The following is a 24,569-nucleotide window of genomic DNA, read 5'->3' on the forward strand; positions in this document are numbered from 1 at the left end:
GACAAGTGTCACGTCTGTTGCTGCCTCAATCCATGAGAATATGTATTTTGATTGGGCATCTAGGGCAACTTTGGTAAAAAGAGTAGGCGAAGTGACAGCACCTTGACGCGTATCTTTATCAACAGAGACAAAACTATTCAGATCATTCGGTGGGTTACTGGGACGAGAAAGGCTATCTCGCGGAGCATCTGTTAGATGAATTGGAAACCGGCGAGTTAAATGGATTTGTAGTTTTAATGCGTACTTTAAGCCGCGAATATAAATTTCTCGAGGTACCAATAACATAAGGGTGAATACCTCTTTTTGCCGTATGAAGGAGCAAAGCTCCGTGTACCAATGAGTGAAATGCACACCTAGTATCGTGTGCCGCTAGAATGTGACCCTTTTGGGCCAGTTCACCCTCTATTAGGAAATTAGCTACAGCACTAAGAGCATCAACGCACCCTATTTTATTCTGAAAGCCAAACTGGTATGGCGGAACGCTACATTTCCCCTTTAATTCGTATACCAAAAGCAGCTAAAACAGTTTACAGAATGTAGTAGAGATTGTTATAGGCCTAAATATCGAATACTGAATGTTAGTTTTGGCTTTACTTGAGGAGGATTGAGAGCACCAATACAAAAAGGCGACGGTAATGTAAAAGGATCAAAAATCATTTGCATGAGTCATCCTAGGTGTGACATGAGCAAAGGGGTTCCTTGGACAACATGTAATGGACTAATATTATCTATACCAAACGTTGCTTTTTGTTTGAGCTTGGAGATTGCTGTTATTATGGCTTGCATTGTAACAACATAATGAAACTCCCGGTAAACAGATAGAAATTCATCAAGTTCGGATTCCTATTTAGACTCTAAAGTTGGATCTGGTGCGGCGCATTCATTCAAAAATGTGTTTACCGCTCAGATAGGGGTATATCAGAAGCTTTGGGAGGATTCGAGGATGTGGTGTTTGGAGGAGCGAGGTATTTTCAAATGCAATTGGTGCAAAGCAGAAACTCTAAGCGAATACGAATCAACAATGCCTGCTCGGTGACGTGCTAGCTCACTTCCAAAAATCTTTTTTGAATAGAGCCGAACATCATTCAGAACACCCGACCTAGGACAATTATTATCTTTCCAAATAGAAAACCAAAGCTTCGCACGGGAGTATGCTTCGGAGATTTCTGCTTTTTTAAGGGCCATATCATGGGCAATGTATTGTTTCTCCCTTCCGTTTTTTCGCCGTCACTTCGTATGAAAGGAGAGCGGTCATAGAAACTTGGGAGGGGCTTCATTTGATTGGAAATTCAAAATCTTATTGCCTTTTATTAGGTTAAAAAATAACTGGAAGGTAGCCAATTACCCTCGTGTCGTTTTTTACTACCCATATTCCTCCCCCAAGAAATTCAATCAAAATTGTGAGATAGCCATTTTGTTCAAAATGGTGAAAGGTCCGATTAGATTGGAACTTCTAATTATAATTACATGTGGTAAGGGGGCCAAACACTTTTTTGGGAGAGAGAAGGGGTCAGGGAGCCCTGAAATGAGCAAACAACTTGCTGTCCCTTATCAGTTTGTAACTAACAGGCCTAAGGTCCTTAAACCAGGGAGCACATAATGTATTTAGAAACAAAACGATTTTGGGCTATGGTTCTTCCAAAAAATGGGATCAAATATCGGTCCAAAAACTTTTTAACTTGTCGGGTCAAAACTTGTTAGGTCAGCCCTTGGGTCAAGACGGACTCGATGGAAAATAAAAAAAGAGAACAATTTGTGTCTCCACCCTCAAAAAAAAAAAAAAAAAAAAAAAAAAAAAAAAAAAACGGCCGAGAGACTTTTCTTTCGAAAGGCTTTGAAATTTACACCTGTGAGTTTCTGGGCCAAGGGAGCGCTCATTGACTACAGAGCGACGATTTAGATTGGGGTGGGCCCAAAGCTTCCAATAACCAGGAACTAGCCAGTTTGCCCTGATCACTTTCAGAATTATTGTCGCATTTCCCTGGTCCAAGAAGGTCGTCATTTCCCTGGTCGTCATTTATATATCCCCCTGTGCCCCCTTCGTCCCCGTTGTAGTTGTGTCCCTGTGTCCTGGTCGTCATTTATATTCCCTGTGTCCCGGTCGTCATTTATATTCCCTCTGTCCCGGTCGTCATTTGTGTCCCGGTGTCCCGGTCTGTAATTTCTCTTTGAGTGTCCCGGTCGTCATTTATATTCCCTGTGTCCCGGTCGTCATTTGTGTCCCGGTGTCCCGGTCTGTAGTGTCATCTTATAATGACGTCATATACAAAGCCTTATATACTTATAATGACGTCAAATGCAAACCCACAAACAAACAAACATGCATATATACAACTTATTTTTATATATATAGATACAGTTTCTTCTTTAGTTTTTTTTTCTTTTTTAGTTTTTTACTTTCATGTTCTTCTCGTATGATCTATCACTCAAAAACTTTTCATATAAAACGATTCTCTCTTTTACCATTTTATTAGTTTTCTTTTTCTCTTCCATTTTTCAGTTTTTTCCTTTTTTTTAGTTCTTTTTTTAGTTTTTAGTTTTTTTATTACCTTTTTTTAGTTTTTTTAGTTTTTTAGCCTTTTTATTTTTTTTTATTAGTTTTTATTTTTTTTTTTAGTTTTTAGTTTTTTACCTTTTTTAGCCTAACCAGGATTTAAACCTGGGACCTTCATTCTCCGTTCTGACACCCTCTCTCACCGAGTGACTACTCCGGCATGTTCATTTTGGTGTTTTAAATGGTATATTATTAACCAAATTAATGTGTTTTACAATATACTAAGCATCGTCATAACAAAAATGACGACAACTAATTTCATGACGTCAGCCGACACAGAAACATGACGTCACCTGATCAACAGATCCACAGACAGACAACTTATTTTTATATATATAGACTAGCTGTTGGGGTGGCACCCCAACACCTAGTTGGTGGGGGCGCTTCGCGCCCCCCCCCCCCAAGCCCCCCCGCGCGCGTAAGTCGTTATGCGCCATATTAGTTACGCGCCATTGTAGTTGTGTCCCTATGTCCCACCTGTGAATATAGATATATATATATATATATATATATATATATATATATATATATATATATATATATATATATATATATATATATATATGTTTTTAACTACGTAAAACTTGCGAATATACAACATTCTTTGCTGTCCCATTGTCTGTGCATATAAATAGATTGTCAGGTTTACCGACTCTTGAACATGCAACATATGGTCCACTAGCTGTTGGGATGGACATATGGTCCATGGGAAAACAATCCGTATTCAGATCTATACCTCATGATTCTAATGATTGCCCTTGAGCTTTGTTGATGGTGATTGCTAATCGACCATTCCCTGAGTCGCCATCGTCATTTATATATCCCCCTGTGCACCCCGGCGTCCCCTTTGTAGTTATGTCCCTGTGTCCCGGTCGTCATTTATATTCCCTGTGTCCCGGTCGTCATTTGTGTCCCGGTGTCCCAGTCTGTGATTTCTCTTTGAGCGTCCCGGGCGTCATTTATATTCCTTGTGTCCCGGTCGTCATTTATATCCCCCTGTGCCCCCGGCGTCCCCGTTGTAGTTGTGTCATTTATATTCCCTGTGTCCCGGTCGTCATCCCGGTATACATTCGTTTTTGAATTGGTATATGATGAAATAAATTTTTAATTTTTTCCCTTTTTTTCCTTTTAGTTTTTTTTTATTGGTTTTGACCTTTTTTTAGGTTTTTTAGTTTCTTTCTTTTTCTTTTTAGTTTTTTTTTGAAGTTTTTATCTTTTTAGTTTTTTTACTTTTATTTATATTTTTTTAGTTTTCTTTTTCTCCTTTATTTTTCAGTTTTTTTCCTTTTTTTAGTTTTTTTTTCTTTTTTAGTTCTTTTAGTTTTTACCTTTTTAGTTTTTTTTAGTTTTTTAGATTAAATTTTTTTTTAGTTTTTCACCTTTTTTCTTTTTAGTTTTTTATTGGTTTTTACCTTTTTTTTAGCTTTTTTATTTTTTTTCGTTTTTTCTTTTTACTTTATTTTTAGTTTTTATCTTTTTTATTTTTTTTATGTTTATTTTTAATTTTATTAGTTTTCTTTTTCTCTTCTATTTTTCAGTTTTTTCCTTTTTTTAGTTTTTTTTTTAGTTTTTAGTTTTTTAAGTTTTTTCCTTTTCTTAGTTTCTTTAGTTTTTTTAGTTTTTCGGCTGTTTTATTTTTTTTGTAGTTTTTGCCTTTTTTTAGTTTTTTCAGTTTTTTTTTTTAGTTTTTAGTTTTTTACCTTTTTTAGCCTAACCAGGATTTGAACCTGGGACCTTCATTCTCTGTTCTGACACCCTCTCTCACCGAGTGACTACTCCAGCATGTTCATTTTGGTGTTTCTTTAAATCCCCGGCGTCCCCGTTGTAGTTGTGTCATTTATATTCCCTGTGTCCCGGTCGTCATCCCGGTATACATTCGTTTTTGAATTGGTATATGATGAAATAAATTTTTAATTTTTTCCCTTTTTTTCCTTTTAGTTTTTTTTTATTGGTTTTGACCTTTTTTTAGGTTTTTTAGTTTTTTTCTTTTTTCTTTTTAGTTTTTTTTGAAGTTCTTATCTTTTTAGTTTTTTTATTTTTATTTATATTTTTTTAGTTTTCTTTTTCTCCTTTATTTTTCAGTTTTTTTCCTTTTTTTAGTTTTTTTTTTCTTTTTAGTTCTTTTAGTTTTTACCTTTTTTAGTTTTTTTTTAGTTTTTTAGATGAAAATTTTTTTAGTTTTATTCCTTTTTTTCTTTTCAGTTTTTTATTGGTTTTTACCTTTTTTTTTAGCTTTTTTAGTTTTTTTTCGTTTTTTCTTTTTACTTTTTTTTTTAGTTTTTATCTTTTTTATTTTTTTTTTTTTTATTCTTAATTTTTTTTATTAGTTTTTAGTTTTTTTTGTAGTTTTTGCCTTTTTTAGTTTTTTCAGTTTTTTTTTTAGTTTTTAGATTTTTACCTTTTTTAGCCTAACCAGGATTTGAACCTGGGACCTTCATTCTCCGTTCTGACACCCTCTCTCACCGAGTGACTACTCCAGCATGTTCATTTTGGTGTTTTAAATGGTATATTATTAACCAAATTAATGTGTTTTACAATATACTAAGCATCGTCATAACAAAAATGACGACAACTAATTTCATGACGTCAGTCAACACAGAAATTAAGTTCTGAAATTAAGTCATGAAATTAGTTGCCGTCAGAAAAGAAGTCAGAAAAGAGAAGTCAGAATAGAGAAAGTCAGAAAAGAAAGCGTGCCGAGGAACTATCAGCAGCAAGTTTTTTGGCATAGACTCTTTGAGCATCTTCATCAGTCATTGTAAACTTAAACATTAATAGATTTCTACGTGAACATATGTCTTATATAACTTGAATGACGTCACCGTCAAAGCAAAAATGACGACAACTAATTTCATGACGTCAGCCGACACAGAAACATGACGTCACCTGACAACTAATTTCATGACGTCAGCCGACACAGAAACATGACGTCACCTGATCCACAGACAGACAACTTATTTTATATATATATAGAATATATATATATATATATATATATATATATATATATATATATATATTTCAAATTCTACCCTCTGCAGTTTTGTGTTCAACTATTCTTGAAAAGTTCCTCTCCTATCCTCATCCTGGAGTTCATGTCGAGTTTGTATGATGGATCTTATATCATTCAGCCTTTAGCCATTATATGAGCTTAGCTAACATAACTAGTAAACACCAATTGGTTATTTTTGACAATTTCTTATCGTTTGGATTTTGAGTTCTTTGTAAAAAAAAAAAAAGGAGCGAAAAGGGCGTAATGACACCGTTGGCGTAGCTGGGGGGGGCAAGTGAGTACATTTGTAGTTAGGCGTAGTATTTGTTGGGCTGTTGTGTAGATCATCGTGTGCTGCTTTTTTTTAATCCTGGGAGCCCTATTAAGGGGACGGGGCAGGCATTGCTGTAGGGTACTGAAAACAATACCTACTCTTATATGTGAGACCCTATCTCCCATTTATTGAGAATAATGTTCATGTTTGTATTTTTTATTACTATTTCATACTTAAAACACGTCCACTTCTTCCGTAAGAATCTTGCTTTATGCATCTAAGTCTTTTTGTTGACTTTTTGGAATTAATTAACCTTTTAGTAGGATGCTATTCGCTTGTTTTGAGTTTCTTTAGTCCGTTGGTTTTTTGGTCGGAATGTTCCAAGTGTCTGATTTATCATCTGCGGATGTTGTCGCGACGGCACCATGACTATTCTTTTGGCGTTTCTCTTAGAAATTTTGGTCCTTTATTTCTTTCCTATTCTAGTAAGTTCTCCTTTTGCGGAATTCTTTTTAATAAGACAGTAGAAATACACTAAAAAACTTTTTCAAGAAAAAAAAAATTGTCAAAACACCTAAATCATTTTTCTTTGTTTTTTCGATAGTGATTGCGCTAAACCGAGAAAATAACCTGGTTGATAAACCTGATTCTTGAATCTACTTCCATATTTTTTTTTCTAAACTTGGGTATAATAAAAAACCTAGTAATATAAAAGAAAAAACTTTCCAGGCACTTGCAGAATTTTGTAAACTCCTTTTCTCTGAATTATTTTAAAATATTGATGCCTCATCAAGGCACACAAAAATGTAACCAAAAAGGATGAAAAGAAAAATATTAACTTTTAATAAACATACCAAAAAATTAAGTACCTTCTGAGCCTTTATTATATAATCGAAGAAACATAAAAAGTTCAATTCTTATAATTGGTAATGTCGTCAAATATTAACTTAGTCAATATTCCCTATGCCGCTACCAAGGTTCATATATCATAGTGTATATACGACCTTAGACCTAGTAAAGAGCTGTTTTTAAATGTCATTATTGTACCTGCAGTAGTATGGATGTTTTACCTGCAGCTGTTGGTTTAGTTGCACCTGCAGCTATTGACCTTGTTTTGCCTGTAGCTTCTGGATATTGTACCTTCATTTGCTAGCTTAGTTTGATGTGCAACTATTGACTTAGTTGTAAATGCAACTGTTAGATGTTGTACCTCTAGCTGAAGTCTTAATTGTCTGCAGCTGTTGACTTAGTTGTACCTTCAGCTTCTGAATAGTGTACTTTCAGTTTTAGCTTAGTTGTATGTGTAGCTATTGACTTCGTTGTACTTGTAACTGTTGTGTTTTGTACCTCCTGCTGCAGTTTTCATTGTCATCAGCTCTTGGCTTAGCTCTACCTTCAGCTGTTGGTTTTCCTGAATCCAGCTGTTCGCTTAATTGTCTGCAGTTGTTGGCTTAATTGTGCCTGCAGCTGTTTTCTTTATTGTACATGCAGGTCTCAGGTTAGTTGTACCTAAACCTGTAGACATAGTTGTGCCTGCAGCTATTAGGTTAATTTTTGCCTTTGCCCATAAATTAGAATTTTTTAGGCAAGCATTCATTTCGTCTGCAGGAGTTAAACTACGTAAAAATTGCGAATATACAACATTCTTGGCTTTCCCATTGTCTCTACATATACAAAGCCGTATGTACTAATAATGACATCATATGCAAACGCTCTTTTTACAAACAAACAAACATGCATACACACAACTCGTTTTTATATAGATAGATAGATAGATAGATACAATACAAATTAACTGCGTAAAACTTGCGAATATACAACATTCTTCGCTGTCCAATTGTCGCTGCATATAAATAGATTGTCAGGTTTACCGACCCTCGAACATGCAACGTACAATTGTCCATGGGAAAAACAATCAGTATTAAGATCTATACCACATTTTTCTAATGATTGACCTTGAGCTTTGTTAATGGTGATTGCAAATGCTAATCGAATTGGGAATTGCAATCTTTTAAATTGAAAAGGCAGATCCGTTGGAATCATGGGAATGCGAGGAATAAGAACAGCCTCACCCTCAAAAGGCCCTGTCAAGATTGTGGCCTCTATTAGGTTTTCCATTGTTTTTTTTTTACGGCAAGTCGAGTGCCATTGCAAAGCTTTGGTGGGTTTATATTTCTTAAAAGTATTATTGGTATGCCTATTTTTAGTTGTAGCACGTGTGGTGGAAACCCTGAAAGATCTATGGAATTTAAAAATTCAGATGGATAATTAACCGCTTCATTTGGTTCCAAAACTGTGTCGACTGACTTGTAAAGGACTGCCTGGTCTCGAATCTTGGTCAAAACAATATTGTTGATTTCGTGGACGTCTATATTTTTGGGTGCGAGAATCGCTCTTTCACTTAGCCATTTATTATTTTTATAATTTTTTAGAATATTCGGAAATACTTTTTCAATCAATTCATTTTTGGACGTCACTAAATTACAGAAATCAGCAGGTAGTTGTATACGTCCTGAAATTGAGTCTACTGGGAGCTTTCCGTTTCCAATTGTCAGCAATTGATCTGAAAATGTTTGACCAGAGTCATCGTTTTGCAATCGGACACGCATATTTGTAGTTAATTTTAATATTTTTACGTGTGCCCATAAATTAGAATTTTTCAGGCAAGCATTCATTCGTCTTCAATGGCTCTGGTGGTGCAGCCAATAGAGGAAGTTTAACTTTTGCTGAGGCGCAACACATTCCCATTGTTTCACCATTGAATTTCAAGGCCTTGCAATAGGGACAAATTTTAGACATTGTCCCGATTTGAACACATCTACTCAAGCTATAATCATCGACTGGGTTGTACCTGAATGCCAGGCGATAACTTTCAGGTTGCTCTGGTTCCTCGGCACGCTTTCTTTTCTTACTTTCTCTATCAGCAGCAAGCCTGATTTCTTGCTGTTCTTGTGATTCCTCGGCACGCTTTCTTTTCTTACTTTCTCTATCAGCAGCAAGCCTGATTTCTTGCTGTTCTTGTAATTCCTCGGCACGCTTTCTTTTTTCACTTTCTCTTTTAGCAGCAAGTCTGCTTCCGCGTTGCTCTGGTAGTTCCTCGGCACGCTATCTGTTCTTTTTTTCTATATCAGCCTCAAGCCTGTTTCCTTGCTGTTCTTTTGATTCCTCGGCACGCTTTCTGTTCTTTCTTTCTCTATCAGCCTCAAGCCTGTTTCCTTGCTGTTCTTTTGATTCCTCGGCACGCTTTCTGTTCTTTCTTTCTCTATCAGCCTCAAGCCTGTTTCCTTGCTGTTCTTTTTATTCCTCGGCACGCTTTCTTTTCTGACTTTCTTTATCAGCAGCAAGTTTTTTGGCATAGACTCTTTGAGCATCTTCATCGGCTTTTGCCATGGTAAGTTCATCAGTCATTGTAAACTTAAACATTAATAGATTTCTACGTGAACATATGTCTTAAATATCTTGAATGACGTCACCGTCAAAGCAAAAATGACGACAACTAATTTCATGACGTCAGTCAACACAGAAACATGACGTCACCTGATCCACAGACAGACACACAGACAGACAACTTATTTTTATATATATAGATATATATATATATATATATATATATATATATATATGTGTTTTTAACTACGTAAAACTTGCGAATATACAACATTCTTTGCTGTCCCATTGTCTGTGCATATAAATAGAATGTCAGGTTTAACGACTCTTGAACATCACCTGATCCACAGACAGACAACTTATTTTTATATATATAGATAGATATAATTCTAAAATTGTCAGGTAATTTTCTATTTTGAAATAAAAACTAAAAATTATTGCTCAGACAACATAAATATTTTTGATATTTACATAATAGCTTTAGTGGTTCTGGACTGAAAACTAAATATGCTAATCAAATTGGGAATTGCAATCTTTTAGGTTGAAAAGGCAGATCCATTGGAATCATGAGAATGCGTGGAATAAGAAAAGCCTCACCCTCAAAAGGCCCTGTCAAGATTGTTGCCTCTATTACGTTATAACAGACATAACACGTCATTTGTGTCCCGGTGTCCCGGTCTGTAGTTTCGTTAGTCGACAAACATGACGTCAGACGACAAACAACTTCATGACAACTTCAATGGAGCTGTCTGAGAGCAGTGGCGTTCTAGTTGACGCAGTTGAATTGATTAAAGAGAGATTTTACTTTGTGACGTTACAAACAGATATATGGCCCAAGTCCACCGCCAATACATTATTTTTCACTTACTTAAGAAATTAACGACGCTTCTTGACTACTATGGTCGGCCCTGCAGTGCATTCCTGCAGCGTGATTCGATCTCTGGGTCCCGTATTACCAAGCTAAGGTCAAATCCACTGCACCACCACAGGACCATTATTTTTCAATTGATGAACAGCTGTTGTATTTGAATTTTTACGCTGATTTTGGGCCATTAACTTTGGCATTGTTCCAATGCTACTGCCAAAAAGTAGTACGAAAACTTCAAAGTGCAAACTTAATGAAGAAGAGGATTGTACATTACACACCAATGAACCCCCAAAAGAGAGCTAATGCCGCTTACCTTGTTGGAGCTTACCTTGTGATATACTTAAAGAAAACTGCTGAAGAAGCTCACTCACTACTGACTGCGGGCTCGGGACCTCAATATTTACCCTTCAGAGATGTCTGGGCTGAATGTTGTATAACCCTGTTGGATTGTCTACGAGGAATTGACAAAGCTTTCAAGTGTAAATTCTTCGGTTTTGATGATTTTGATGCAGAAGCCTATAAACATTACGAGTGTGTTGAGAATGGTGATTTGAATTGGATCCTTCCGGGGAAGTTTCTTGCCTTTTTGGGACCTCACTCTACAAGCAATGCAGAAGAAGGACAACATGCACCTGAATATTATTTCCGTTATTTTCGAAAGCACAATGTCACAAACGTGATTCGCCTCAATAAACGGCGTTACGACAGCTCTCGCTTTGTTAACGCTGGTTTTCAGCATCATGATCTTTTTTTCCTTGATGGTTCAACGCCATCTGATTCAATCCTGGAGCAATTTTTGCAAATTTCCCAAAATGCGAAAGGAGCTATTGCTGTTCATTGTAAAGCTGGCCTCGCCCGAACCGGCTCTTTGATTGCCTGCTACATTATGAAGCACTATCGCTTCACTGCTCGTGAAGTGATAGCATGGATACGAGTTTGTCGACCTGGCTCCATATTTCACCACCAACAAAAGTGGTTGGAAATGAAACAGATGCCTATGTGGGTTCAGGGGAAGCTTTCAGGTCCAGACATCCTAGTTTGAGACTTCACAAATTCCCTGAATTCGGTGTGTACAGCAGCGCTAAATATGGTCCAAGTATTGAATTATCCACGTATTCAACTAAGGCAGAATCTCAAGCACTCGGCACGTGGCAGACTTCTATATATAGAAGTTTAGTGTTAGCTACCGCCGCAACCGTGCTAGCTACCGCCGCAACCTGGATATTCAAGCTAAATGACAGTAGGCCTCCTATATAGGTATACTAGCTGTTGTGTGGTGCGAAGCGCCACACCAACAGCTTTTTTTCTTTATTCAAATTTCTTTCTTTCAGTTTTTTCTCCTTTTTTTTACTTGCTAATCGAATAGGGAATTGCAATCTTTTAAATTGAAAAGGCCTTTGGAATCATGGGAATGCGAGGAATAAGAAAAGCCTCTCCTTCAGAAGGCCCTGTCAAGATTGTTGGACGTCTTTGTTCTTGGCTGCTAGAATCGCTCGTTCACTTAGCAATTTATGATTATTATAATTGGTTAGAATATTCGGAAATATCTTTTCAACCAAATCATTTTTTGACGTCACTAAATTACAGAATTCAGGAGGCAGCTGTATACGTCCCGAAATTGAGTCGACTGGGAGCTTTCTGTTCCCAATTGTCAGCAACTGATCTGAAAATGTTTCACCAGAGTGATTGTTTTGCAATCGGACACGCATATTTAAAGTTAATTTTAATGCATTTACGTGTGCCCGTAAATAAGAATTTTTCAGGCAAGCATTTATTTCATCCGCAGGTGTCGATCTAGGAATAATAGGTAATGTTTTGCCTGAAATCTCCCGCAAGCAATATTAATGTGCTGCCAAAGGGTTTAGAATTTCCTCGCAAATCTTGCAATGATCGCTCGAGAGCCTTGAGCTATTTTTGTGCGCCATTGTGCACTCGTCCCAATCAATAAGTTTGCATTGCTGCAATACTTTACTCATCCCAGATGATTTGGAAATGTTGCACGTGGGAGTTTCTATATATTGCATATTCAGTGGCAATTTCAAAGCGGAAGGAGTAGTTTTCCCACCAGGCAGCAACGTTGCGGCTATTTCGGACGAAGCAAGGGCCAACGCTGTCATTTTTGGATTGAATTGATGCCAGAAGCAATCTAATTAGAAACGTTTTACCAGTACCTCCTGGCGCGTCCAAGAAGAAGATTTCAGACACAATGCATTATCTGATCATAAATGCCTTTTTGTTCAGACGTTAACTTAGAAATATTTGTTTGTACATGCGACAATAGATCAATAGTGTTGTAACTTTGTTCACGATCCCATTCTACACATGTAGAAATAGAAGCAGTAAGATTAGGTGAAGGCATTCCCAAATGCTTGAGAAGTTTGTTTGCAATAGATAAGCACAAATCTTCAATCATAACTAAAGTGCACTTATAAATTTCTGTTGTAAAGTCCAGGGTCATATCTGACCTCTCTAGCCGTATTCGGTGGAGTATATCCTCGGCCATTTGCGATTTGTATTTCTCCCATAACTCTGTAGGAGATGAAGAAGAGCAACTTTTGCCGGAAGACACGGGTCGTAATGTCATGTCTATGAACCGGCGATTGTCCAGGATGTAAAAGCTGTTTTATCTAATCCCAAGATGGATTATATGTAAATGTAATAAATAACGAATCATTAATCTATACGCATAATATTTCATTGCGCTGTATTTCTTATTCATTTCTTTGTTAGTGGCTGGATTTATCAATTTAATATTTAAGTGATAGCCGTCGGCTCCCTCCCAAAAAATGATAGGATATTGTAGGGCATCATAGCATCGATGAGTTTCAGCAATTCTTGTCAACTGATTGTTTTGCCTATAAAGAATAATATCTCGAGGTAAGAACTGATCACCGACCATAACGATTGCCACTTCGTTGATAGTTGGAGCATTGTATCTTCGCATTTGTTCAGCAGTAGGCGCTTTGTCAGCGGAAATAACAATTGTATGCGTATCAGTAGGCATCAATTCGATTGCTGTTTTGAACAGAAGCGCTAAATTATTATTTTTGTGGAAAAGATGTTGCAATTGGGAAACGATAGTCCTTTCAACGTCGTTTTTTTTATCATCGGTATCACTTTCAAGTTGTTTGGTTTGTTTTACCTTGGCTTATCTTTTGTCACTATGAAATACATATCGCCGAACCTTTGTTTTTTGTTGTTTTTTTTTTACTAAAATCTGGCAGGCATTGAACCTTATCCAAGTCAAAATCCCAAACCCAATCATCATCGCTATCATTTTCAGTTTTGATATGTTTTATATTCTCGCTGTCCAGGTTGATTTTCATCTAACTGCGCGGTTTTGCATTCTTTAGCCGCAAGCCTTTTGGCATTATCTCTTTGAGCCGCTTCCTCGGCTGTTTCTTCTGCCATTGTGGGATTTATACTAAATATTTTCTTTGAATCGCAAGCCTTATTTACTTATAATGACGTCATATACAAAACCTTATATACTTATAATGACGTCATATACAAACATACAAAATTCGTACATGACGTCATAATGCAAAATCCTTATAATGACGTCAGTCGTCAAACATACATACAATTTATTTTTATGTATATATTATATGCTATTTATTTGTTTTACATCATTTCAAATATCGGTTCTGCAGGGACCCTATTATAGTTCATAATGGTTTTTATATTTTTTGAAAAGGCAACGCGTAAATTTTGAAGCATTGTGTCATCGCAGGTTTATAGTCTTCCGAGAAAAAAGCTAAACCGTTCGACAGATTTGTGGAGTTTTTTACATTCTCTAGAGGGAAAATTCTGATGAATAGATGGCGATAAGGAGCAACGCTCAAGTGTTACTGCGTATTTTACAAAGATGACAATAGGTATAAAGCTGCTTTCAACAAGGATCGATAATGTACGGGCCAACCGTCCATGTCAAAAGAAATGTGGGTACTCTGCCCCTTAGGTTTGTCTCTAAAACCTTGAACGAAGGCAATGTCACTAGTTTTTATCTTTTCTTTTTTTTTTTCATACCCTCAATTTTGGAATTTGTTTTGTGTCCATCATGTATACTTATGATGCCTGTTTATTTAGCTATGAAATTTTATTGGAAAATTATATTTTTGTCAAAACCATTGAACTATTGAAAGTATTTTTTACTTCAATCCAGGATAATTTTGTGAGTAAGCTTCTTTTTGCAATTTAGGTTAAGGGTCCGTACCTTCCTTCTCCTGCCCACAATTAGGATCCTTGACTAGAGCTTAAATAGTAAAGTTATGAGAGATTGAGCTTATTCTTTTTCCACTTCAAGAACTGTGTAAAAGAAACTCTTCTTTCTGCATATCTTTTAAGAGAGGAAAAGAAGCCGGCGAAGCGTTATGAAATAGATGAGGAACTATTGAATTCGTCGTAATTTGCCGTTAAGCTTAATGAGGACCATAGTCTGCTTTTGTGTTTTAAAATAGATGACTTTGGATAATTGTATTGATCGAGAAAAGGTTAGGTTCTTTAATTATGTATAAATGGTATTATTTCTGAAGATGTAAAAGGGATAGTGGTAAAAAAAATGTTTGAAATTATATTGCATTAGGTCAAGGTTTTTGAAATAGATTAACTCCATTTGAGGAAAACTAAAAAAAAAAAAAGAAGATAAGGAAATGCATATTCGATACTTTAAAATGAATCTTAAGGGTTGTTGAGGAACTATAATGTTGTTGATGTTGTTGAGGAACTATTGAATTTGTCGTAATTTGCCGTTAAGCTTAATGAGGACCATAGTCTGCTTTCGTGTTTTAAAATAGATGACTTTGGATAATTGTACTCATCGAGAAAAGGTTAGGTTCTTTAATTATGTATAAACGGTATTATTTCTGAATATATAAAAAGGATAGTGGTAAAAAAAATGTTTGAAATTATATTGCATTAGGTCAAGGTTTTTGAAATAGATTAACTCCATTGGAGGAAAACTAAAAAAAAGAAAATAAGGAAATGCATATTCGATACTTTAGAATGAATCTTAAGGGTTGTATTTAATGTGGAGAATATGTTGAAAAACATTTAAGTATGATGTTAGTCGAAAAGGATTTTATTTAACAGAAAGAATACTTGATGAAAGTTAAAGTTTGCTTGAGTGCTTTGACGGGAAAATCTTGATAAATTTCGAAATAGAGTTACTCGAGATGGATTCAGCACGTGTCAAACAACTAGCATATTTGAGAGTCAAATTTAGTTGTCAAACGGAAAAATGTAGATAAAAATGAGACAGATAAGACTATAAATAAAAGTTCAAATAGGAGTAAATCTTTTTAGTGGTTGATAATTTACAAAAATACTAGATATTTTGGTCACATATGCTGTGACCGTCATCTGCGGAAATACTAAAATAAAGTTATCTAGAGATAACACTGTGGTGTATAATCTTTGTTATTTCCAAAGAACAATAATGCGGATTGCCTTAACTTCAGAGATTTAACAAGACTTAGAGAGTTGAAAAGAACTAGTTGTACTTAAAAAAAAAGAAAAATCAATTTGGAAGGTCATTAATGTTAACTTGAAGACTTGATGGTATTGGTGACTTCTATTCGGTACTGCAGTAATTCAAAGGGTAATATTTTGTTTGAAACATGCTTCACCGATAAATGTAAAAAATAAGTTTGGATTTGTTGTTTGTTATGAAAAAACTTATTTTTGTTCATGTAAGTTCCTTGTTTGTGTCGAGGTAAGGCAACAACTTGATGTCAAAATTATTGATTTCCAGCTGCCTCTCTAATCGAGAATTGGGGGTGTAAGACGTGTTGATAAGAAAAAAAAACTCCTAACCATCATCTTAAGATCCTAGTTAGAGGGGAAGGGAGGAAACGGATCATGCCAATCGATCGAGCGTGTTGATTTGCATAGTATTTTCTGTAAATCTCGGTTCAAAAAAAAAAACTTTATAAGGCCTTTTGAATTGCAGAAGCATATTGAAAAGAAAATATCGTTCAGCTTATTATGACAAAAAAAAATATTGTCGCTCTTTAGTATTGCTCTTCCTTTTCAGGGAACATCTTTCTGACTTTAAAAGCTAAGGATCAAAATCGTGAAAAGTGTCGGTGAACTTCTAGAATCTTCACTTATGACCTTTAGGTAGAATAGCGGTTACTATGATGTAATTCACCTGTGTGCACTGGTCATTCAGAATTCATAAAGTAACACCCAGTTGCGCCAATTATGGCAGATGGCCAAATTTTTCACCCCACTCCCTAGATTTAAAAAAAAATTTACCCTATTTGCTATCCACAAAAAGAACCCTCCATTCTTAGAATTTGAAAAATACATCCCCCCCCCCCCTATAACATTGTGTAGATTGACTCCATTGAGGACACTCTCGCTAGTGATTAATTTCTTAATAAAAAGTCCATCAAAAACATCTTAAACGTTCGGGCTAACGACTAAAGAGAATATATCAAGTTCCGGGGATTGTTTGAAACTTCTATGTCTCAACGAGCAAGTCATATGTTGACGATTTTTTCTCGAATGATTTTTTAATTATGATTTTTTGGGAAGGTTAGTGTTTTAGAGAGTGGTAATGATGGAACCGCTATAAATCAATAAAATTTATTTAATGGTTGTTTACTGATATTTTGTACCAGGCTCAGAAAATACTAGGTCTCGCGATATTCCTCGATACTAGTCTTGTTCTCTTCGTACAAGTATATATATATATATATATATATATATATATATATATATATATATATATATATATATATATATATATATATATATATTTGAATAAAATTCTCATTATTTCTTTAAAATATCTTCCTTTAACAGGTTTTTCGAGTCTACGAAACATTATACAAAAAACAAGGTGTTTTTTGGTTAATGCTAAAGACGGCTTTGTTAGGTGCCTTGACCACACACGTAAATAAACGGGTTGAAAATGCGGTTTTTTGCATTGGTTTGCATTTACCAGTAAAAGCGTTTTGAGACAGTGTTGGTGGTCTTTTATGATGTAAGGTTTGGTATTGTGATTAATAATCTGTTTATGTACTTTTTTGTCCTTCTGTTGTTTTCTTTTCTACTCCTAATATATTACTTTTTATTTGGCTATAGACAGTGTCACATTGTATGGTATTAGTGAATATAATGAATTCTTGGAAATGCATCATGTTATGTGATTATTAATAGAAAATGTGTTATACTTGTGTTGCCAGGTTAGAATTTCGTTAACTGGAAACACTTCCACGAAATGAAAAATAAAGAAAAACGGCGAATTTTTTACATATTCGAATTAATTCGGACAGCAAGGGATTATGTAAATATAAGTCTTGTTTTCGGAAAAAAAAACTTTTCCAATAATGTAGAGTTTAGTTCAACTCGTAATTTTTTATACCAGAAATTTTGTAATAGAGAGCTTTTTTGACAGAACAACCATGGCCTTAAAAAATCCATTCCAAAAAAAAATCGTATTAGAAATCTTTATATACCAGATCAGGCACATACGCAGGAATTTTTTTTCGGGGGAGGGGGGCAAAATCTTCGAAACAGCAGATATAAAGTAGCACTTCTTTTTATTTAGTAATGCAAAAAGCACGTATATCGGAAAATACAGATTAACTTTAATCTGTAGTATTGTAGCGGATGGGGGGGGGGGGAAGAATGCTGAAGCCTAAAAAGTACGTTTTAGGCTCAGGTTATGTTCATGGCGATTTAGAGCCAGTGATTAATCTATTATATCCCACTGAAAGGGAAATTTCAGGGTTAAAAGTGCAACATGGGTGCTGCGGGGGGTAGTTCTTCGATTGCAAAAACGTAGACTTTAATAGAAAATTATAGTTTCCAAAATTTATCCATTAAAAGCAGTACTTTATCGTGAAAAGGGGGGATAAACACCCTAATATCAAGGATAATTCTATTTTGCTGTGGAAAGCAAACTCTCTTTACAAAAAAAAAAAAAAATATAACAGTACAATTGCTAATTACTTCAAAGAGGGTAAAAAGTTAGACAGAAAATGGATTAATAAATGGGCAGTGACTTGACCGGATAATTGCATGCTGTAAAATCCCCCAAAAAAGGCTTCACATATATATCTAGATTCTTAATAAATGTCCTATTTTTGCCAGGAATCCCAAGAAACCATGGGAATTAAACATTTCAAAAAATTTCGAGGGAGCGGGCCTGAAGGCCCCCCCTGCGCACGTGCCAGTACCAGATACACTATAAAACGAGAAAAATGTGGAAATTCAACAAAATTAGTTTGATATGTAGATATGAAGTAATTTGTTATGGGGAAAGATGTGTATCTTTGAACCGGAATCAGTAACCGTATTAGAATCGAGGTTGAAACAATAGAAAATGTACAATAAGAAAATTAACTTCTAAAGTAGTAACGGTGCTCTGCAAAACAAAGACAAGTTCTATTTGAAAAGGTCAAAGGGTGCAATTTTTTGTCCAAAAGTTAGCGCCTAACCAATTTGCTATACTTTTACGAGTATAATGACATTGGTGGATGGATTAACTGGTTACTGCTAAACTAGTCCTTTGTAAAAAAGAAAAAAAATCGCTAACATATAGTCCCAGTATTGAAGCGTGTAATTGTGACATCTGAATGAAAGAAAAGCGTTACCTAAACCACCTGCGGAAGTTTCTGCGTCAATTCGTGTGATGTACATTAGTCTGGTTACTGCTTGGGGTGTTTTATGCTCTTATGACATGATCTAAAAAAAAATTCAGTACCTCTAAATTAAAGGCCGCTTCATATACTGCTATGTACTGTGATCATGATGTCACATTATTGGTGTTGCTTTCTTAGATATTCCTCATGTTATAGTGCTTGGAACACACATATTCTGGATCTACAAAAGAATCAGAAACTGATAAACAGATATGCTTTAAGATATGGTACCCATTTTAGCGAAGCAAATGTCTTTAGAAATTAATATTAGGCTGAAAGGGGTTCATTTTTTTTTCAGAAATTACAGTAAGGAAATGCTATTTCATCTTAGCCAGGTGCAGAAAGAATAATAAGAAATCCGAAGCAGCATTTAGTGGTGTAAAGCATGGGAAAATAATACAGTTTACTACTGGAATATCTACTTCCTTCGAACCGGTTCCTAATACCGCCTTAATATGTAACAAATAATCTTGATAAGTAATATTGGTTAGTGAAACAGTAAACATTATTTTTAATTTGTCAGTGCTTAGCCTCAGTGCCTGAAAATGTTTTAGAAACAATTTGACTGCCGAATACTGTGAAAATACATAGTTTTCTTTTATCTATTTTCAATGCTTAGTTTTTCTTAGATCTATTTTCCCTAAAATTCTCTGGAGTTCTTCTAATATATGCTGTCTAATTAGATTCTTTTGTGTGTAATTTTTGTGTTTCATTCTGTGAGATTAAATCGTAGAATATGTTTTATTGGGGCAGACTTAATTACATAAAGAACATTTCCTCTTCTAGTTGGAAATTTCTTATTTCTGGCGTTGAATCTTTCCTAAAGGGGTATTTAATGGTGCATGAAAAACGGACTTTTTTAGTAGCATAATTGTTGGTCTAAACGGCAATTAATTCATTTTATGTCTCGTTCAAGTTGCTCAATTGCCAGCAGATATTCAGCCCATAGTTACAAATAGAATTGACGAAATAGACTTATTGCTGTGTTAATTGTAACAGAATTAAGAGATTCTTGTAACGGAAGTTTTCTTCTACTGTATTTAGCCAAAATAGTGTCTGAAAAAAATGTTCCTATATAGTCGCCTCTTTTTTTCATTTTAGTTATTTTAGCCTCTTTTGTCATTAATCCTTATCATTTTGAATGTCCTTATAAACGCACAGAGTTTGACGAGTCTGTTGTCAAGTTTTTCGACGAAGACTTCTTAGAGATTCATAAAGTAGGATCATACTTTTTTTTCAAAGAATATTAATAGTTTGACCTACCTGTAGGTGCGAAGTAGCTGGCATGGGATGGGGAAGATGGGAGGGTATAGTAGATGGGTGACACGTTGCTCTTTTCCAAGTCAACGCTACGACGTTTATTCTGATAACTGTAATAAGTACAATTCAAGAAGTTTAGCATTTGCACCAAAGAATATTTCTCGCAAGCATTTGCGCGTAGATATGCACCAAAGACAATTTTTTCGTCTAACTGTGCTATCTCGGGTCCAAAGAAAATTGTGGAATTGACACTCCCTAAAATTACAAGAATTCGGATTAATGCAAGTCCAAAATTCAAGCGTAGTGTTTGTCGTGCTCTGTAATTTTGGATTTCCTGACCACGATAGGCAGACAACGACCCTCTCTGAAGCCTCTAAGTTTGCCAAAACCTTCCTGGGACTTAAGGTTATTTGTTAGTACCTACTGGGAGCCTAATTTTGAATAGTTGTTTTCTTTCTTTTCCTTGCTTGAACTTTTTGAAAAAAAAAAATCCATGGGGATTTGATTCCTGTACACCTTGAGGTTATACCCAATCCGTCTTTTTTTTATAATGAACACACAGAGTGGATTTTGTCACTTGCTCGTATTCCTTATAATATTCTCCACGCAGTACCTCTGTAAATGTATAGTAGCTTATCTTAACTAAACTTTAGCTTATAGTTACTCTTCAATGATTCCTTTGAAAAATATCTATCGTATACTTCCCTCTTCCTTATTTAGTGTCCAGGCTTCTGCTATCGGCTATTGCTCTAACCATTGATAATGTTTTTGTTGGCACAAATCCAGTAAGCTGTACCAAGAATTTTCCAGGCAAGCTATGCTAAAACTAGTGGACTTTGTTCTGTGTTTCAACACCAGGCTTTGATATAGGCGTTCAGGCTTGGCTATTTCCCAGAGAAGATTTATCAGAATTTTAGTTTTTACGTGAGAATTAATTAAAGATAACTTATTTTGAATTAATTTTAAGGCACCAGCAGTTATCCAGTCTTCACAAAGAGAATCTCGAAAAATGGATACAGAATAATCCAGATTATCCTATTGGGAACAGTGCTGAGGCGCAAGAATATCGAGATAGAGCTAAAGAAAGAAGAGATAAATTTGGAATAGATGAAACCCCACAGCCCAACCGATTAAAGGTAAAAATCATCATTTGCAATATCTTTCAGGTACAGGTACTAATGAGGTACTGTACAATTACCGAATTAGAAATGTAGCGTGTAGTCTTTTTTCTTTTTTATATAGCTTGTGAAATGTCGAAAGATTATGTATTAATCGATATTATGGGGATGTTTAACCCTTTTTCACAAAAATTATGTAAATTTTCTTAGTCTTGTAATTTTGTACGGGTAACATTAAACTGGATAAATTTGATATATTTTGATTAAGCATCAAAATCGGATCCCTTTGGTGTTCTAATCAGTACCAAAAGAAAGAGTAAATATCAATTATTTTGATAGCACCATTATCTCTCCCACCCTCTCTCTTCCTTTTTTGTTTTGTTAGAAATAACTTTTCCTTTTATTATTAAACTGAATTCAAATTTATTTCAAAAACCCGTTTTCAGTAGAGGAAAAGACAGAATGATAAATAAAAGAGAATGACCTGATACTAGAATGGTGTCTTAGTGCCTTAGTTTTGCTGAAACAGCCGAAAACTGTCCAAGATCTAACCATGTCATCCACATTTGAGATGTTTAGTGACCCTACTGTGTCGATTTGTTGGACCTGAGGTACTAATGAATGTTGCCTTTTCTGTTTATTCTGCTTCGAAAAACGACCTTTTTCTTTCTGATCAAATAATTGCAATTACTGGGAACTTGTTTTACTATTCATTTGTGCTTTTTTTTTTTTTTTTTTTTTTTTTTTTACTTATGGGCGGTTGCTCTATCCAGGACCAATATTTACTGTTACCGAAAAATGTTTTGAGTGCAAATGTAAAGTATTGGTTGGTGTGTCCAAAACTAAAAATGACTGTAAGAATATTTGTTAAGACTCACAAAATCTACGCTGTTTCTCTACTAAACGCAGTCGTTTGGTTAGTCATTTTGTAGAATATTTTATAATCTTTTTATATTTTAGAAATATATTTAGAATCATTTTGGTAGAACATTTCTTGAGGCTCCCTAAATCTACGATGCTTCTCTACTAAACGTAGCCATTTGGGTAGTCATTTGGGTTGATCCGGGTAATCTTGAAGATTATCCCTCTAAATCACTCTAGAGGAGATTTTAATTTACAGTAACGGGGGCCTTTTAACCATGTTTCATTCCTCTCGGTTTAAGCATTCTCATTAATTCCAATCTGAGTCGGTTTCTCGCGCAAAGCCTAGTTACTCGTCTTTATGCTTCCCGTCAATTATTATTTTTGTCTATCAATCATTATTTGATCTGCTATCTATTATTATTGCTTTTGATCCGTTGCAATGTGGAAATGTTCTCTACTGAGTGGATTCGAAAAAAGCCTTCAATAAATAATTTTGTGAGGATGTGTAGTGTTTTTCTTAGCGTGATATTGTAAATTGCTTGGGTAAGTGGCTATCCCGAGATCGGTGCCCCGAAGACGCTATATGAAAAAAGAATAGATTATATATTCTCCAGGGAACAATAGATTATATCAGTATTCTTTATCGTTATTAAAACAAAACCCAACTGGATTAAATTGTTTTTTTTTTTTAATTTTCCAAGACAGCTATATCTATTTAGAATTCTTTAAACCTAATTAATAGCAATAAAGCAGTTTTGCTGTGATGGTGGAATAAACAATAACGATTTAAATGAATTCCGCTTGCGAACCTACACTGAAAAGGACCTTCCCTCGTAGAACACCCTTATGTTTTTTATGACTATATTGCATACTAACAAATTTTTGCGCACTTGTATATTTAGCAGATGTATTTTTTCATGTTTATTTTTTTTTTCTTTATATGGAATTACTTGCTGAAAAGACAAGTAATTCCTTTTGCATTTTTGACCAGTTGAATTTTGCTTCATTGGAAATTATTTTTATTATTCGTTGTATTATAACACTGTTAATATTTTATTCTTATTTATATCCTTGAGAAATGTATAAAAGTATTTTTATTTGGGGGGAGGGGGCAATATCTGAAAAGAGGCTATTTCCCGCTAATCTTCAATTTTTCTGGAACTGACCGGGCGGGGGTTTAGAAACTGACATATTAAATGTTGCTCTTCTCATTATAAGCGTTGAGTATAAATATTCTCCTTCAACGTTTTGATATTTTGCTAACATTTGTGTCCTGCCCCATTACACTGTATGGCAATGACGATGTTCATAAATGTAAACAGGTTCTTTTTTTTCTCTCTTTCTCTACTCTTAGACTGTTATCTCTTTCCTCGATTAAGATTAGATTATTTTGCTTTTCGGTAACATAAAAACATACAAATCATAAAGCAGTCCCTAAGACCAAAGGTCGGTGACTGGGTAAGCAATGGAATTAGATTAGGCTGTTTTGCTAAAAGTAGATGAAAAAGAAGAATGGAAGAAAAGGAAGGAAGCAACAACTGCAAATACACCATAACTGAAGCAGCGAGTGAAAAGCAGATTAAATTAACACTTGGAAATACAAAAAAAAACTGTCCTTAATTGAAAAAACTGAAGTGAGATGAATATAACCTGCACACTGAGGTGGAAGTCACTAATTAAGTGAGATTTTCCTCCATACAAGGAAAAGAATCAACAAGAAAAGAATTATATTTAAAATTATATAGTAATATACTTCATAATATGCAGAATAATTGTAGCTATCACATTTTGCAGGCAGCCCCACTACACTTAACCCCCAATCCCCTGATGTGCTTATATATATATATATATATATATATATATATATACTAGCTGTTGGGGTGGCGCTTCGCGCCACCCCAACACCTAGTTGGTGGGGGCGCTTCGCGCCCCCCCCCAAGCCCCCCCGCGCGCGTAAGTCGTTACGCGCCATATTAGTTACGCGCCATTGTAGTTGTGTCCCTATGTCCCACCTGTGAATATAGATATATATATATATATATATATATATATATATATATATATATATATATATATATATATATATATGTTTTTAACTACGTAAAACTTGCGAATATACAACATTCTTTGCTGTCCCATTGTCTGTGCATATAAATAGATTGTCAGGTTTACCGACTCTTGAACATGCAACATATAATGGTCCATGGGAAAACAATCCGTATTCAGATCTATACCTCATGATTATAATGATTGCCCTTGAGCTTTGTTGATGGTGATTGCTAATCGACCATTCCCTGAGTCGCCATCGTCATTTATATATCCCCCTGTGCACCCCGGCGTCCCCTTTGTAGTTATGTCCCTGTGTCCCGGTCGTCGTCATTTATACTCCCTGTGTCCCGGTGCTTTGTTGATTGCTAATCGAACATTCCTTTTGTCCCGGTCGCTTTCTCTTTGAGTGTCGTCATTTATTTAGATTGTCAGGTTTACCGACTCTTGAACATGCAACATATAATTGTCCATGGGAAAAACAATCCATATTCAGATCTATACCTCATGATTCTAATGATTGCCCTTGAGCTTTGTTGATGGTGATTGCTA

The 24,569-nt window shown here is 35.2% G+C and overlaps 1 protein-coding gene and 1 pseudogene across 1 annotated transcript in view; both read left to right on the forward strand.

The window, feature by feature from the left end:
• The window catches only part of LOC136039370 (RNA-binding protein 5-like), a 145,128-nt gene that overhangs the window by 56,090 nt on the left and 64,469 nt on the right, over positions 1 to 24,569 (forward strand). Inside the window, exon 14 of the mRNA XM_065723046.1 lies at positions 20,957 to 21,125. Coding sequence (XP_065579118.1) covers positions 20,957 to 21,125 — 169 coding nt within the window. The remainder of the gene's footprint in view (positions 1 to 20,956; positions 21,126 to 24,569) is intronic.
• LOC136039372 (dual specificity protein phosphatase CDC14A-like) lies at positions 9,524 to 14,771 on the forward strand (annotated as a pseudogene).

Source organism: Artemia franciscana, chromosome 19 (assembly GCF_032884065.1).
Source record: "Artemia franciscana chromosome 19, ASM3288406v1, whole genome shotgun sequence".
NCBI classification, from domain to species: Eukaryota; Metazoa; Arthropoda; class Branchiopoda; order Anostraca; family Artemiidae; genus Artemia; species Artemia franciscana.